At 34.4% G+C, this 17464-nt stretch overlaps 1 protein-coding gene across 2 annotated transcripts in view; it reads left to right on the forward strand.

The window, feature by feature from the left end:
- The window catches only part of Ndufs4 (NADH:ubiquinone oxidoreductase subunit S4), a 108288-nt gene that overhangs the window by 88163 nt on the left and 2661 nt on the right, over positions 1-17464 (forward strand). Inside the window, exon 4 of one of the 2 annotated variants that reach the window (XM_026385934.2) lies at positions 2411-2484. In XM_026385934.2, the coding sequence (XP_026241719.1) occupies positions 2411-2484 (74 nt within the window). Of the gene's footprint in view, positions 1-2410; positions 2485-17464 lie in introns of those variants that run through there. The other variant, XM_026385935.2, reaches the window with a different exon arrangement.

Here is a 17464-nt window from a genome sequence, read left to right on the forward strand (position 1 = left end):
GGAACTATTTGAAGTTTTTGAGCTTAATCTGGTAACGTAGCAAGGAGTAAATGGGAGTTAAGAAAAGAGACAAAAAGATCAATTAGGGAGATATTGGTGGCAACATATCCATTAAGAATTTCAAAACATAGGAGATGAAGGAGATTAATAAAGGTAGAAACCAAATAGCTGAAAGATGGAGACTTACTGGTACAAACGTTTATTATTAACATATTTTTTCATAAATAAAGTTAGGATAATTTAAATAAAAGCTATACTGCCTTTGTAGAAAATAGAGCTCTGTTCTTGTTTTTTTTCTACAATTTTTTTGCTATTGTTTCATATTTTCAACTAAGACATTGTGCCTGTCAACACTTATCAAAGTATTGGACCATATTTATGTTGGCACTTCTGTTCTCAGTATAACTAATTTAATTAGAACCGAGAAAACTTATCCGCTTTCAAAAAGAATATCAATATAAAACCATCAGTTATTGATACGAATATAGCCAGCCATTTGAAATTCTTTTGCATACAAGAGGGGTTTATGATAGGAATGTATATGATTATAGGGAGATCATAGGAGTCCCAGAATAGCAACTATAGTATATGACCAGAATTTCAGCAACAATTTGTGGGACTTTGACTCAAGGAGACCTACTTTCCATGTTCTCTTTTGTTTATATATCATTGCTCTCCATTATCCAAATTACTTCTGAAGTCCTTTCTAAATTTTCTTCCATATTTCTAAATGAAGTTCCTCAGAGTGCTATGTTTACTTCTGAGAGTTTACTTGTAGCAAACACTGTCCCACCTTTTCATATAAAAAAAGTAGCATCTTTGAAATAACATTGCACTTTTTAAAAAATATATATGGAATTGTAAATATTAACACTATTCTAAACTGAAGAACTCAACTGGATGTCATATCTTGTAGCATTTTTTTTAAACTAGGCCTGTGCCCTAAAATAATACTATTAATGGTAGAAAGTTGTTAAGAGTGGGTAGTATCGTCTATTTTTTGTGGTAAGCATTGCAAGAGTATCATACCACATTTTGTTAGCCCAAGTAAAGATCAAAATTTAGAATTTAAAGTACAATGCCTACTGAATTTGTATTGCTTTGGCACGACTGTAAAATCAAAATTCCTAAGTCACACCGTTATAAACTGGGGGCCAGTTGTACTGGCAATTGTACTTTGGTAATGTTGATATTAAATTTATAAGATCAATTTGAGAATTTTCCTGGACTTTTTAATTCACCTCTAATTACACACACTGCACTGAGGGTTGAACTCAGTAATTTTACCACTGGCCCTTTTCCAGGGACACCAACCCCCTACCACACTCCCAGCTGCCTTTTTAAAAATTTTATTTTGAGAAAGGTCTCACCAAATTGCCAGGTTTATACTTGAATTTGGAATCTTCCTGCCTTAGCCTCACAAGTAGTGTTAGCCACCATGTCCAGCTCTTTGCTTTTTTTAAAGAGTTGAATAAAATGGGGGCTGGTGTTGCACCTCAGTGGGAGAGTGCTTGCCTAGCACATGTGAGGCACTGGGTTCCATGATACTCAGCCCCACTTAAAAATAAATAAATTAATTAAATAAAGGCATTGTGTCTATACAACTAAAAATATATTAAAATGTTGAATAAAATGATTTTATTAAAGACTAACTGGATGTCTTTGCAATTATAAATTGCATTATTTGACAATACATGTTATAAAATATCTCCCAATAGTTAACACAGAAAAAGGTAAATTACTAAAAAAAATTTTGGGGGGGTGGCAAGAGGAATATACTGGAGATAGAATCCAGGGGCATTTAAAAACTGAGCAATATCCTCAACCTTTCCTCGCTTCCTTCCTCCCTTGGTTCATTTCTTACTTCCTTCCGTCCTCTCTCCCTTCCTCCCTTGCCTCCCTCCCTCCCTTGCCTCCCTCCCTCCCTCTTTCCTTTCTACCCTCTTTCCCTTCTTCCCTCCCTCCCTCTTTCCCTTCCTTCCTCCTCCCCTCTCTCCCTCCTTTTCTCCCTCCCTCTCCCCCTCTTTCCTTTCCTCCCTCTCTCCCTCTCTTCCTCTCTTCCTTCCTCCCTCCCTCTCTCCCTTCCTTCCTTCCTTTCTATTCATTCATTCATTCATTCATGGTAGGGTCCCGCTAAATTGCCTATGGCCTCACAAATTGCTGAGGGTGGCTTTGAACTTGTGATTCCCCTGCCTTATCCTTCAGAGCCACTGAGATTACAGGTATGGGCCACAGCACCCAGCCCACAAACAGTTTTAGATTGTTACAAATAGACTGTTACATCAAGAATGTATGTATTCAACGTTATAGCAACTGTGTATTTTCCAGATATTTATTTTAAATATTGATATATTTTTGTAGCCAAAGCTTAATATTAAATCCTGTTAAAAAAAAAAATTCTTTCTTACAGGGCTGATCCTTTGTCCAATATGGTTCTAACCTTCAGTACTAAAGAAGATGCAGCTGCCTTTGCAGAAAAAAATGGTATGATTGGTCTATTTTTGTTTTTTCTTTTCACAAATAAAGTTATGATTTTATGTTCTTAACTAAAACCATTCAGGAATATAAAATTTGAGTTGAAAGAAATCTTTCAGTAAATATCTGGTTCAGTGGTGCTTAGCTTTTTTGCTGCAACAGGATGAACAACCCCCTTCCAAAAGAAAAGAAAGTCAAAGAAAAATTTAAAATGGAATGTCCAGTGTTACATGTAAAAGCCAAAATGCTCTAATCTGAAGTCAGATCAGGGCAGGGAATAAGACTACTTGTCTAACACACCTACCTTGTTTCTGAATTCCTCTGCAAAATTACTAACATTTGGTTATTTAAACTCTTATGTCATAAGGTTAGCATAGTGCAGTTTTGACACTTTATTATTAAGTTCTCTTTTACTTTGATCCAGAATCTAATGCATATTATTCTATATAGCAGCTCTTTTATTGAAAATAGTTATCATATTCACTAAATTTTCATTAAGCCTAAATATCTGCGTTTGCTACTTTTCTAGATATGGTTGTATGAATGTAGTCTAAAAGTATATTAGTTTGGGGGACAACTATGTTATACCATTGGATTATGTTGATCTTACTATCAACAATAGTGCAAAATATTTTTCTTATTTTCTGCTGTTAAGTCAATAGTACAATGAAAGGAAATGTGCAGTTAGACCACTCTGGGTTCTAATCCTTATCATTCCACCTTGAATCAGTATGATTTTGGATTAATTTCATAGTGGACTTAATGCTTCTTCGTATTTGAAATAGAGAAGCTGGTATATAATAGATACTTGGTAAAGATTAGTTCTGACCCTCATCTCCCTCCATCTGGCATTTCTTTTGTTTATGTCCTGCAGATTTAAATATGCTGATATACATTTGTACCTAATGTATTTTGTTTGGCAATACATAAAATACATTGTTACTATAAGCCGTTATATAAATGTAAAAAAATAGCATTTTCTAATCTTTTTTTTTTCTTTAAATATTTCTTTAAGATGTTGATGGACCTGTATTTCATTCATTTATTTATATGCAGTGCTGAGAATTGAAACCAGTGATTCACACGTTAGGCAGGCGTTCTACCACTGAGCTACAACCCCAGCCCTTTCTAATCTATTTGACATATAAATATGAAAGCACTGTGAGAGCCTTGTGAAGATCATTATTATCTAAAATGTTTTTCTTCCCCACTTAATACTGCAGATTGTAATTAAAAGTCTAAAGCCACAGACCAAGATGTGTAGCATAGTGGTAGAGTATGCTCAAGAGCCTGGGGGGTTTCCAGTCCTGTACACAAAAAAAATAGTATAAAACCAAACTACTTTGTGTTTGAATCCATGTTGTCATTATGATATACTGTATTTTTATTTCCATTTCTGTAAAATGGGAATTGCTGTGAGGATTAAATGAGTTAAAAAAACAAAATACTTAAAATTGGTTTTGACACATACTAAGTATATAATAGTATATAAGTATATCTTATTATGGTTGTTTTTAAAATAGACTTCTAAAACTTACAAAGGACTTAAGTGCATTTCCATATTAATATTTGTTTGGCAAGTTCTAAATTTCTTAATTACATAATTGTTCTCAAAGTGGTCAGTCTTTATTGACTTAATATTGTCAAGATATTATTTGATTTAGACTAATATTTTAATTAAACTACCAGTTATCAAAAACATTTTGTTAATGTTTTCTATCCTTTCAATCTACTATATTTCATGACTGCCACCTTGAAAATTATTCATTTGAGGTCTGTAACATGAGTTTAATAACAGGAAATCTAATTAAACTGTTAAATCCCTGATTAGTCTCTAAGTGATCACAAGGACTCTATGACTGCAGTTGCCATGTGAATTGTAGGTGTGAATTAGCCACTACTGCTATTGAAATCAGGTGCCTTTTCAATTAATTCTACCTCCCAGGAAAGAAAACTGAAGAATATTGTCCAAATCAGTAGGAAATATAACTTGAAAAAACATAGAGGATAGTGAGTAGGAAAACTGAAGGCAAACAGTGGATTAGGATTTCTAACCTGCTTCACAGCAGGAACTATCTGTCTTGGTCACTATTTTGTCCCAAGCACCTGGCACAAAAGCTGACATATGATGTCAGTAGCAAGTGAAATTATAGACATTCTAAAATATACTGGTCTACTCAATAACTTGAAGCTACTCTGATCACCTGGGGAACTCCTCAGTTATTATATACACCCTAAAATTCATTTGTAATCAGCCTTGTTAACATTTAGCATTATGGTTTCATTTTGGTTTTTTTGGTACCAGGGATTGAACTCAGGGGCACTTAACCACTGAGCCACATCCCCAGCTCTTTCCAGCTCTTTTTGTGTACTTTTATTTAGAGACAGGGTCTCCCTCAGTTGCTTAGGCCTTGCTAAGTTGCTGAACCTGGGATCCTCCTGCCTCAGTGCCTCAGCCTCCTGAGCTGCTGGGATTACAGGCATGTGCCACCACACATTATGTATTTTTTAATAAATAAGTCTTGCTTTTTCAGCTATAGTGGAAGCTAGATCTAAATAAACAGTACTGGAATGCTCCAGAATCAAGTGTTAGAGGAATTTTTCCAGATTCCTCAGCAATGCCCTCTATTCTGATTTACCTCTTTTGGATAGGTGATAAGGTGAAAAAGAATCCTTCCCCTCAGACCAATCATCATTTTATTTTGAACCAGTGCTGTTGAAGATTAGGTGAACTAATGTTCTGGTAATTTAAGGACTTTTTTAAAAAATTAGTTGAGAAGTACTATTATGTAAGGTTTATAGGATTAAGAGGCTGGTAACCTAGATTCTAATTCCACAATTATCCCCTTCACAGGAGAGCTTTAACAGTTCTTGCTTCACTGCACTTAATGTTTGATAAACATAATTATCTCATCTTTGAAATGAGAAATTTGATTGGGTGATGCTCAAAACTATATTCTTTCAGGATTTTAAGTCCTTGAACCAGCTCATATGCCTTTATTTCTTACGGTCTGGCCCAATGACTTTCTTCTTCTTCTTATTTTGGTACTGGGGATTTAACCCCCGGGCACTCTACCCCTGAGCTACGGGCACTCTACCCCTGAGCTACATCTCCAGCCCTTTCTATTTTTTTATTTTGTAACAGGGTGTTACTAAGTTGCCCATGCCTCAGCCTGTCTAGTTGCTGGGATTATAGGCATGTGCCATTGGACCCATCTTTTGAATTATATACTTAACAGAGTTCTATTATGAATCAAGGATAAGTGGAAATTTATACTGCATATAATAGTGAAATAAAATATTTAAGACCAGTATTATATTATAAAATCCCCTGTTAACACCTGTTTTAATTTTCTTAAATAAAAAGACCTGTAGAAAAATGGTTAAGAGTACACTCATCTCTGAAACTGTAGTTTCCTACCTGCTGTTGATCATTTCTGTAATTATCTGCTTTTGCTGTTTTTGAAAGCTTGGTTTTCTGAAATTTCATAGTAGGAAGGAAAGAAGAAAAGACTGAGTGCCTCTTACAATTAATTTCTTTCCTCCCCCATTTCCCATCCTTCACTTTCCCACCCTCAACATACTAATACACAAAGCAAGAAAATATAAGTACCCCTGTGTCTATGGCTTTCATTGCAAAGCCTCATCCTAAACATCTCTCGTCAAGCTCACCATCTATTCCAAAGGGAACTCTTCAAAGATAACCTTTCTTTATTAGAAGAGAATATCTGGGGCTTCCTCTGAAATGTAGATGAACCTTACTTCAATTCTTTGTGTACTGAAAAGACCCACCTTTCTCACCCTTGTGGCTTTTGTCTGTCCTTGTGTTATGTGAAGGATGGGGAGGAGAAGGAAGCTGCATCATGGAGAGAAGTGGCAGAAAACAGCTGTGGAAAATGTGGGTAGTAGAGGACTAAGATCTACTACCATTTACATGCTAATGAAAACCAGAAATGCCTCCCCCCCCATCCCACCCCTGTTTGATCTGATTTGAAACTTTGTGACTTTTCTTTGGTATGTCATTTTGCCCCCTGTGTTTTTCTCATTGCTGTTAGCTATAAAAACTCTTTGAAATTCTCAAAATAAGGGAGGGCAGAGGACAAGCTGTGAAATTGCATTGTGTTCACAATGGGTCTGTTGGGGAGGAAAACCAACCTCTGAAGTAACAGAAGGTAGAAGCAGGAAAGGAAGCCCACAGGTCCAGCCCTGGATTCTGAAAAAGATAGAAAAAAAAAAAATTGCTGGAGATACACCTCAGGAAAGTTCTATCAGTTAGGTCTGGACTTCCCACCTACTTTAACCTCTTATGAGCTCAACCTCATATCCAGGTGACTTTTAAAAGATAGCTTTCAAACTCTTCATAATGGGTACAAAATTCAAGTAAAGAATTTATTTTTCATGATATAAGTGAACAGTTTATTTTCATGATATAAGTGAACAAGGCAGATGTTCTAACAAGTACAAATTTATGTAGAATAAAGAATTTGAGGTCAATTGCGAATGGGGACAAAAGTTATTTTCCTTGGGGAAGAAGGGTGTCTGTAAGAACCAGTGGGACACAGGATAGAATCTGTGTGTGTGTGTGTGTGTGTGTGTGTGTGTGTGTGTGTGTATATTAGTTGTATACAACTTAAAAAGAGTTGCTAAATAGATAAAGACAAGAAAATGAGCTGAAAGCCTTATAATGTTGAAGGAGAGGGATATGCTAGAGTCTGTATTTTTCTATTGAAATTATGTTAGGCTCTTCCCCTAACCCCATCTCCCAACCCCACATTTTTGGTTTTTGAGGCTGGGTCTCCCTGTGTTACTCAAGATGGTCTGAAACTCCTGTGTTCAAGGTATCCTCCCATCTTGACCTCCCAAGTATCTGGGACTACAGGCATGCAACATTGTACCTGGCTTCTCCCTATTTGATAGGAAATAATCTCAAATAGGGATTATTTATGATCACAAAATAAAATTGATGTACTTTTTTGCCCTGATTATTTACATAGATGTAGCAAGAATTAATTTTTAAGAATATTAATTTATCATATGTTTTCTTAAGTTTGCTTTAGTCAGAGTTTTCATAAAGAATCTCAGATTGTTCTTTTTTAAGTCTCTTCAGATTAGGCATCCAAGCCAAGAATTTGCCACTGTATATGTGTTGTGCAGTATCTATTGATTTGGGCAAATCTTCCCTTCTCAAAATCCCCAGAATATTTTCCCTGTGAGACAAGGAACTCTATAAGCCAGGTGCCAGGCCACTTTTCCTGCATAAAGTCAAACTTTGTTCCTTAACGGTGTCTGCTCATATCTGATTAAAGAGCATCATTTTCAAATATCTCATTACAAGTAAGGATTAGTTCCACATCAATGCTCCAAATCACATCCTATTAAAAGGAGGATAGATTGCTATTAAACATACGCAAATAATTATATTACCGTAAAATTTAAGGATATTCAGTAAGAAATTCCAAATTCTGGAGGTGTCATGGAGGTAGAATGAGATTTGTAGTATTTCCATTTACAAAGAAAGCTGTACTAAGTTGTAATGAGTTGTTACATCTTAGGAAAAAGAAAGGGTTTCCTGATATATTGAAAATACAGAATAGTAAAACAGTATCAGTAACATCCCAAACACAAAACTACGGTCATCCTTTATCAGTTCATTCAGTCCTATATAATTCTTATTCTATTGGATCATAATGTTTTTACTTCTTGACTAAAGTACTGGAAATCCTGACCCATTCAACTAGCAATGGTCTTAAAATTAAGGGACAGCATCAAAAACCTATAATCCCCTAGTCCTTTTCTATGGGATTCTGAGATAGTGCTCCTTTGTTGAAGATGAAGTACTTTGGCCTGTAGCTCATTACAAGAGCTTTTAGGGAAGCATAAGCCTGAAACAAAACTATAGATCATAAAAGACTTAAATTAGTTGTAATTTTCACCAGTGGAATAGTTTACCATAGTGAAATATTTTTCACCAGAGTTCATAACAAAAATAAGGTAACTTAAATTCAAGTCCAAAAAGTTGAGAAAATATCTGTAAAATATAATCACTGAAGCATACTTTCAAAGAAAACAGTGAACACTCATCTGGTTTATCTAATCAAGGTTTTTTTGCTTTCTTTTTATTGATTTAAAAAATAAGTAAATAAATGGCAGCGGAATGCATTACAATTCTTATTACACATATATACCACAAGTTTTCTTATCTCTGTTTGTATTTAAAGTATTTTGACACCCAATTTGTGTCTTTATGCATGTACTTTGGATAATGATGTCTATCACATTCCACCATCCTTGTTAATCCCCTGCCCTCTCCCTTTCCCTCCCACCCATCTTCCCTATCTAGAATTCATCTATTCCTCCTATGCTCCCCCTCCCTACCTTACTATGAGAAAACATTTGGCATTTGTTTTTTGGGGATTGGCTAACTTCACTTAGCATTATCTTCTCCAACACCATCCATTTACCTGTAAATGCCATGGTTTTATTCTCTTTTATTGCTGAGTAAAATTCCATTGTGTATATAGGACACATTTTTTAATCCATTCATTCACTGAAGGGCATCTAGGTTGGCTCCACAGTTTACCTATTGTGAATTGTGCTGCTATAAACATTAATATGGCTGTGTCCCTATAGTATGCTGTTTTTAAGTCCTTTGGGTATAGTCCGAGGAGAGGAATAGCTGTGTCAAAAGGTGGTTCCATTCCCAGATTTCCCAGGAATCTCCATACTGCTTTCCATATTGGCTGCACCAATTTGCAGTCCCACCAGCAATGTATGAGTGTACCTTTTTCCCCACATCCTCTCTAACACTTATTGTTTGTCTTCATAATAGCTGCCATTCTGACTGGAGTGAGATGATATCTTAGAGTAGTTTTGATTTGCATTTCTCTAATTGCTAGAGATGATGACCGTTTTTTCATATACTTGTTGATTGATTGTATATTCTCTTCTGAGAAGTGTCTGTTCAGGTCCTTGACCCATTTGTTGATTGGATTATTTGTTTTTTTGGTGCTTAGTTTTTTGAGTTCTTTATATATCCTAGAGATTAGTGCTCTATCTGAAGTGTGAGGGGTAAAAATTTGCTCCCAGGATGTAGGCTCTCTGTTCACCTCATAGATTGTTTCTTTTGCTGAGAAGAAACTTTTTAGTTTGATTCCATCCCATTTATTGATTCTTGCACTATAGGAGTCTTATTAAGGAAGGTGGGGCCTAATCCCACATGATGAAGATCTAATCAAGACTTTAATATGATACACAAACCTTTGGTACAATGAAAAATTGATAGACCTTTAGAAATGTGTTTGGACAAAGTGAGTGTGACATAATGGTAATAAAATTATCTTTGAGATTCTACAAGAGGGCGGGGCAGCAAGGCCTATCTGTTCAGATTCTTCTTTGCCTATTTGTGTGGCATTCTTTCTAGGTAAAGGACAGGACCCACTTCTGAAAGAAGGGTCTTAATGTCTATCAGATAAGGCACTTCAGAGAATTTCCTTATGACTAGCTCTTGTATGGAAAGTCAGGGGAGGTTAGAGTAATATTTTAAGATTTTATGGCTAGTTTTGAGGAAAAGGAGTTCTAGTGCCACTGACCCACCTTTGGAGAAGAGGAATTCTGGTTCTCTGGCCTGCAGGACCAGGTCAAAAAGATCTTCCTTCTGAGCTCCTTTCCTTTAGTTCAGAAACTTAGCATGCCAAAGCACCATGCTTTGTGGTGTTATTTTTCTGAGTCCCAACAGTAGGCTTTATAGAGGAAAAAAACTTGAGAGATAAATATGCCAAGCTTATAGTATTATACAAAAATTCTGAAGAAACATAGAAATTATGAAAAGACTTAGTAAGTCAGGAGTAGGTCCTAAATATCTGTATATTAATATAAGTCAGACAAGAGATGTGGATTCCAACTTGATATTTTCTAGCCTAGAAGATACGAGATTTAAACAAAAGATATGACCAAAACAGTTATCTATTTATCAAGCAACATAGTACAAGGTCTCTTATGAATAGAACATATTGTGGACATTGAAGGCATTGACAAATCCCTATATCACACAATTTGAGAACACTTACTTTAATAACATTTTACCCATCAAACTTAATATCAGGGTTGCTCTGCATCTCCTCTCTTCCATAGAACCTCTTTAGTAGTAATATATCAAATAAACCTAATTATTTCAAGCAGTTCTCTTTTTACAGAAAGAAAGTGTATATCTTTGTGATTTTCCAGAGGCCCTCTTGCAAAATCTCAAAGATAATTTTAGGTGCAAAGATATCCTAAAAGTTTTACTTTACATTTAGTATTTAATTTGGGGAAGGCAAAAATCAAAAGTTGTGGTTCTAATCATGTAACTCAGTGGTAGAGCACTTACCTAGCATGTGCAATAAGCCCTAAGTTCAATCTCCACCACTGCAAAAACAAAAAACAAACAAAAGTCATCGGGAGATGTGAACACTTAGGATAGGTACAGGATCATGGGTGCCTAAGAAATGATAAATTTGACTGCTTATTTCAAAGTCACAATAAAACTTATTGCTTTATACAGAATCTTAATTCTTAAGTGAAAAAGCATAAAAACAGTACAGTAATGAAACAAGCCCAGCAAAATTGAGCAAACTTTGCTAAGATTTTAATATATTTCATAGCTTTTCAGATTTTTTTTTTTGCACAAACTCTAACCTAAGGCAAATAAAATTTTCTTTCTTGCAAATCTTATATTACTTTCTGTGACCAGTTTTTGTCTTTTACCATTTTTTTTCTGGCACACTTTAGGACATGACTGTTTTTCCTCTAGTATGCAATTTATATCTTGTCACTTTGCATACAAAGTTATTTCATTACCTTAATATAAAGTCATAACCTCTCTGCCCCTATTAACTTCTAGTAGAGTTTCATTCATTTACATTGTATCTTTTAACCAAAGCTATTTTGATTTCATAGAGAAACTGGAATAATTTTAAAACTTACCAGTATTTTAGTCGACTGGCAGAACTCATGCTACAGCTTCTCCAAGTGGCAAAAATGAACATGTTCAATAAAGATAGAGCCTGTCAGTAGCATATAAAAAGGAGAATAATGTATGTATGAACTCAAAATTTAGCTTAGTGCTTATACAGGAGAGAAGATTTCTTTCTCATTTATTACTAGGTTCATGGCTAAGACTTTATAACAAAAGACAGATTAAATAGAGAAAGTACACAAATTCATTTAATATAATTTTATGTGACATGGACTTCAGAAATGAATACTCAGAAAGGGAAACCTGTGTGTTTCAATGAAGTAGTGCATAGTTGTATAGAAATTTGATTGGACAACCAATGGTAATAAACTAGGAGAACTTAGGCCCGGTCAGATTATCCTGTGTCCCTCTGTGGCATTCCTTTCTTCTGGGTATAGGATAAATGACAGGAAGGCCAAGGAATTCTTTTATGTACTGCTTGAAAGGATAAGGGCTTAGAAAGAGTTGCCCTTTGCTTCTGCTATTTCCTTAAATGCCAAGGAGGCACATTTGGAGATAATATATCCTGAGCCCCATCATAATCAATGGCTCAGTATTCTGTCTTATTTAGAAATGACCTAAGTATCTAATAAATGTCCATTAATACCCATCCAAGTTTTTAAGTTACTGAATAATCTTAGAAATTAATTTTTAAGGTAACATAACTGTAGAATATAATTGCTTTTGAAACAAAGATTCCTGAAAAATTGATCAAGTTGGTTAAAATACAAATTTAAATTTTTCATGACTATACACATTAAACAAAAATGCTAATTTATTCCATCAGTAAACTCTTACAACTTTAGAAAGAACATATTGAAGTAAAATAATTCATGTTTGTATTTTATCTAACAATGACAGTCAGAAAACATAATTGTTTTTATTAAGCCAAAATTATTAGTCTTGTTTGCCAAAGATTTACCTACATTATGCAAACTTGAATTCTTAAAATGTTTGTTAATCTCTTTAATAATACTTTGTAAATCTAGAAGGTTGAAGATATTAGAAATTCAGGGTGTTTGTTTTGTTTTTTAGAATTTTAGGGTTATTCAATTAGTATAACTTCTGTATAAACTAATCAGAACAGAACTTAAAGATTTTATAATTTAATTCATTAATGTCATCTGGAGGTAGAAAGACATTACCTACATACACTTGAGCAGAAAAGGTTTTTCTGTATTATAGTATATAATAACTGTATGTTAGTAGCTCTGTCAGTCACACAGAGAATTTATTACTTCAATTCTAAAGTATCAGCCAAGGGTTAATAAACACAGAATTGTGAAATATACTGGTTCATGCCAAAGAGCTGTTCTCTTCTCACTCAGTATAAATTCTTAATTGATTTGAGCTCAAAATACAAAGAACTAATAAACCAGATTCTCTGTCTTACCTTACCCAACAGAGAATAGACCTCTATAAACTATTAATCTGCTTACAGAGATCATCAAATGGTCAAACTGTTGTAAAACCAATTCCCAAAATTAATTCAAAATCAAAGATAGCAAACAGTCAGCAAAGGTCTCTTGCTGCTTTGGATTCACTTCATGGAGACAAGAAAAGATATATGTGGGCCTAAGAATGGGTGTACCATTTCTTTGGTGGAGAAGTTTGCCTGCTTTTAGTTTTTGAATCTGTTTGATATCTCAATGGGATTTCCAAAATTGTAGAGAGAAAATTTTCAGGAAAATAGTCATAATTCTAACATAAATATAAAATGAACATGTATTAAATAATTTATGTTATTTATGTGATTCTGGTAGATGTTATAAACCAGTTCAAACAAGTCAAGACAACACAAGTTTATGTGGGGTAAAGGAATATTGAGATAAATTGCAAATGGAAACAAAACTGTTTTTTTCCAGGACTAGGGTAAGTGGGAGGGTGAATTAAATCACAATGAGACAGGACAGAATTTCTGTATCTGTCAGTTACAGTTGATTCACCTTATTCATGATAATCATGTTTTGTAAAGTCACCAGGAACACCAAATTAGCAAATACTGAACAATTGTTTCTAAGGAAATAACACAGGTGGGTTTCCACAAGCCTCTGGTTATGTCCTTTCATTAACAGATCAATACCAAGTACTTCGGTTTAAGACACCTCATTTAATATGTCTTGTTGATTCATCAACATTGAACTTGAAGCCAATAACACTGTTATTCATACACAAACAAGCTTATCTAACACCCATATTGATATATCACAATCTTTTTGTGCTTAGGGAAACTAGACAGACTTCAGCACTATGCTTTGAGGACCATTTTAAAAAATGAAATCACCAAAAAGAAGTGTGCGCGTATGTGCACATGTGTGTGTGCACACACACAAAAAAATGTGACTCTAAATAGACCTTGAAAAGTACACTTGTTTACAGTGTGAGTGCTGAAACAAGAAGGGCAGAACATTACCTTGTTTGACCTTAACTGGGAACATGTGTATTGGGCAACTCAAATTTTTTGCCATTCTGTGCATGTCATAAATGACTATAGGACCACTAAGAGTGTTAATATGGGAGTTACAACTTTTAGTAAATGAATTCACAAATTATGAGGTTTATTTGTACCTACAAAGGTTTGGGGTTTTATGTGTTTATTTTTTAACCCAGCTCTTTTCTTTCTAGTCTCTAGTCCCAGGGGCTCAGGGGGAAGGCAGGAAGGAAGCAGCAAAAAAGGTGGAGGAAGAAGAGAAATTTGAAATAAATTTTCTCATATTGGTAGAGTTACACATAGTGGCTTAGTGTGTTATGGGTCAAATACAATTCTGGAAATTCCTATGCATAGCCCATACCCAAATCAATTACATCAAAATTTCTGGGAGTGATTTTGGGCTATTCATGTATAATTTCTTTCTTCAGAAAACATGAATTTCTAACAATTGTTTCAAATGTACTTTTGGAACACAAAGCTACAATAATTAAAATCTTTTGATTTGTGGCAAATTCTGAATACCATTGATTCCAGTTACTGCTTTGAAAATAAGAATAAACTATATAGCAAGTTATTATTTGAAAAGATAAAATTTAAGGGGATCATTTAACTGATATCAAAGAGTTTTTGTTTAGAGAGGTATTGTAACTGTAACATTAATAATATATATTTCAAATGTGCCTCATGTTTGCACATTATTTGCTTGTGAAATCATAGATAATTTCATGGAAATAATTGCTTTGCCCGTGTACAAAACTTTATTATATCTCCTCCATAATATTTCCTAAAAGAATATCTAAGATACTTTTAAATTATTCTAAACCTTCTCTCTCGGAATCGCTATATTAGATACTTGGTTAATTTCAAAGTAGAGGGACATTTTATAAAGTGAAATTCCTGAAAAGCTGTCCCCCCACTTTAAAATATACATTAGGTTTATGCTTTGCTTTCAGTCAGGTATAATGTCAGGGTACAGCCTAGTGAGGAATCTTGAAACATTGCAAGTTCCAATGTCCATCTCTTTAGCTTCCCAAAGCTTTGCTATTCTGATCCCATAGTTAGCAGTAACTTCCAGTTATGTCAGCTTGTGCCAAATTATGTGATGGTTCTTGTTCTGGCATAAATTAAACTTCACTTCCAAACTAAAGTCAGGGTTGTGATTATATTATTAAAGGAGCAAGATCTTTCACAAGACATGAATTAATATTATTAGAGGTAAAACAATAAAAAAATCAATGAAATTTTGTCTTTATTTTTGCATTACTGAACCGTAAACAAAATGGTTCCATAAACAAAGATGAATGGAATTAATTATCTTTTTGTCTCATACGTGGAAGTTGTTAAGTTCATTGCTGTTGTCTGATTTTGTTCAGGGGCTTTTTCTTCCTTTGGTGTATGAAAAGGTCACACCAAACAATCATATCATGGGAAATGAACATTCCAACCACAATATGGTTATCTACAAAATAAATTGACATGTTTCTTGAAAAAAAAAATTGGACATTGGCTGTTAAGAGATCACGTTTTAATTTTACTAGAGCATTTTCCAGAGGTACTGCTCCCATAGTAGGGTTTAAAGCATCCCAGTGTGAAATAGCAAAAGGAATCAGCTACTTATCATTTAGGTGCTGGTGGTTGGATTTGTGGCAAATCCATGCCATATGGCTACCCTGCTCAGAGGGAAGTGATGGCAGCCCTAAGAGATTTACCCCATCCTTTTGGGCTGCTGCCTCAGACTCAGTTGCTTTGATCTTCTATTGTGCAGCTGGGAAGAGTAAAGGCTAGTTTTTAAGTGTCCTAAAAAGAGAACATATGGGACCATTGTTTTAGACTGTACCTTCATTTCATATAAGCATTCTTTTGAGGGTACAAGTATTTTCATTTGAACTCATCAGAAAAATGTTTGGGTTATTTAAAAAAATAAAAAAGCTAAAAAATATTATTTCTTTCCTAAATTCCAGTACTTTATTTCTTGCAAGATACATTGCTTTATTCCCTTTTACAAACAAATTTCAAGTGTATATAGAAAAGACAAGTGTCATTCATGTAACTTTCCTATTGATAAGTATATGTTTAATGTCTTTTCAAGTACTGTTATTCTTACTTTGTCTTTTTTTGGCCAAAGTTTACCACTTACTCCAGTAATGTTTACGTTCAAGTATAGTGAGACCAGTAAATGTATTCTTCTAGTCACTGGAAGGTAAAATACTTTGGAGGGGTGATGCTTGAAAATATGATCAGACTCTTTACAGTATAACAAAAAGGAGCAAAATTTACTGTAATAACAGCCGTATATAGTAGAAAAGTTTTCTGAATGATGGATAGAAAAACCAAAAGGAGAGTTTTTCTAGTCTTGTTTTATTTTCCATTTCTACTATAAATTGCCATAAAACTCCCTCATGTCATTCTCTGCTTTGACTTAATGAGAGAAGCATGGTTGTTTATTCATCTTTAGTAACAAAGTTATTTTCCACAGAAAAATTTGAGGGAGATAAACCTAACAATCATAGATGGTTGTAGCACAGTAATAAAGAGATTATGTTGACAAATGCAGGTTTCCTCCACATGTATTTTTGTTAGTTTTTCCTAGGGTGTTTTTTGCATCCACATTCCAAACACTATCATGATATTTCTATTTATTGTTATCACCGTCAACAGCAACTAGAATCTGGCTCACAATTCCCAGGAGAAAACCCAAACCAGTTGTTCCTTTATGGAACAACTCCAGTCTTCTCACATTGCAGTGACCCTGGCAACATTTTGAAACTTTCTGACCACAACAGATATCAGACCTATGTCCAAGTTCTGATGTAGTAAAATGAATTCATTTTCTCTCAATTGTGTGTTTGTGTGTAGTTCCGATTCCTAAATATTTCCAAATGCTCTCTTGTTTCTTCTGCATTTCCTCTCATAATGGTCTTATTGATCTGGCAGGTGTATTCGGAAACCTTTGAGGGTGAAAAGAACACAAGTTCTCACTCCCATCACTTAGCAAAAAGATTATAGAGGTTTTGAGTAATTTGCTAATGGCCATTATAACCAAATATAAAATTATACTTGAACCTATGTATGTTCTGCATAATTGGGTATGGAGCAGCAGGGACTACGAAAACAGACATTTTCCAGGGATTCTTAAGTCTTTTCAAAATATTTTTTAATTGGAAAAAATTTATACAGTCACATGAGTTGAAAGGAAATGGGCAAAATAAAAATTGCAATTTTGGAATTTTAAAATAATTTAGTTATTTGTATGAGGTGATTAGGTGCATAGCTTTAAAGTCAACCTGGATTAAAATTCTGGCTTTGGGACTCACTAGCCATCTGAACTTAGGATTATTTTCTCTATGCTTTATTTTTCCTCATGACTAAATATAAAATTAAGGTATACTTCATAATTCAAGGAACTTACAAACTTAAAAATATATATATAAAGTACATTTTTTTGCACTTAACACAGGGTCTAGAGCATAGAACAGTACACCATGTATGTTCTTATATCAAAACCTTTGTAGTTGTTGCTGTTCTCTTGTCTGAAAGCTCTTTTCAGAGATGTCGACATGGTTCAT

This window comes from Urocitellus parryii, chromosome 1, assembly GCF_045843805.1.
Source record: "Urocitellus parryii isolate mUroPar1 chromosome 1, mUroPar1.hap1, whole genome shotgun sequence".
NCBI lineage: Eukaryota > Metazoa > Chordata > Mammalia > Rodentia > Sciuridae > Urocitellus > Urocitellus parryii.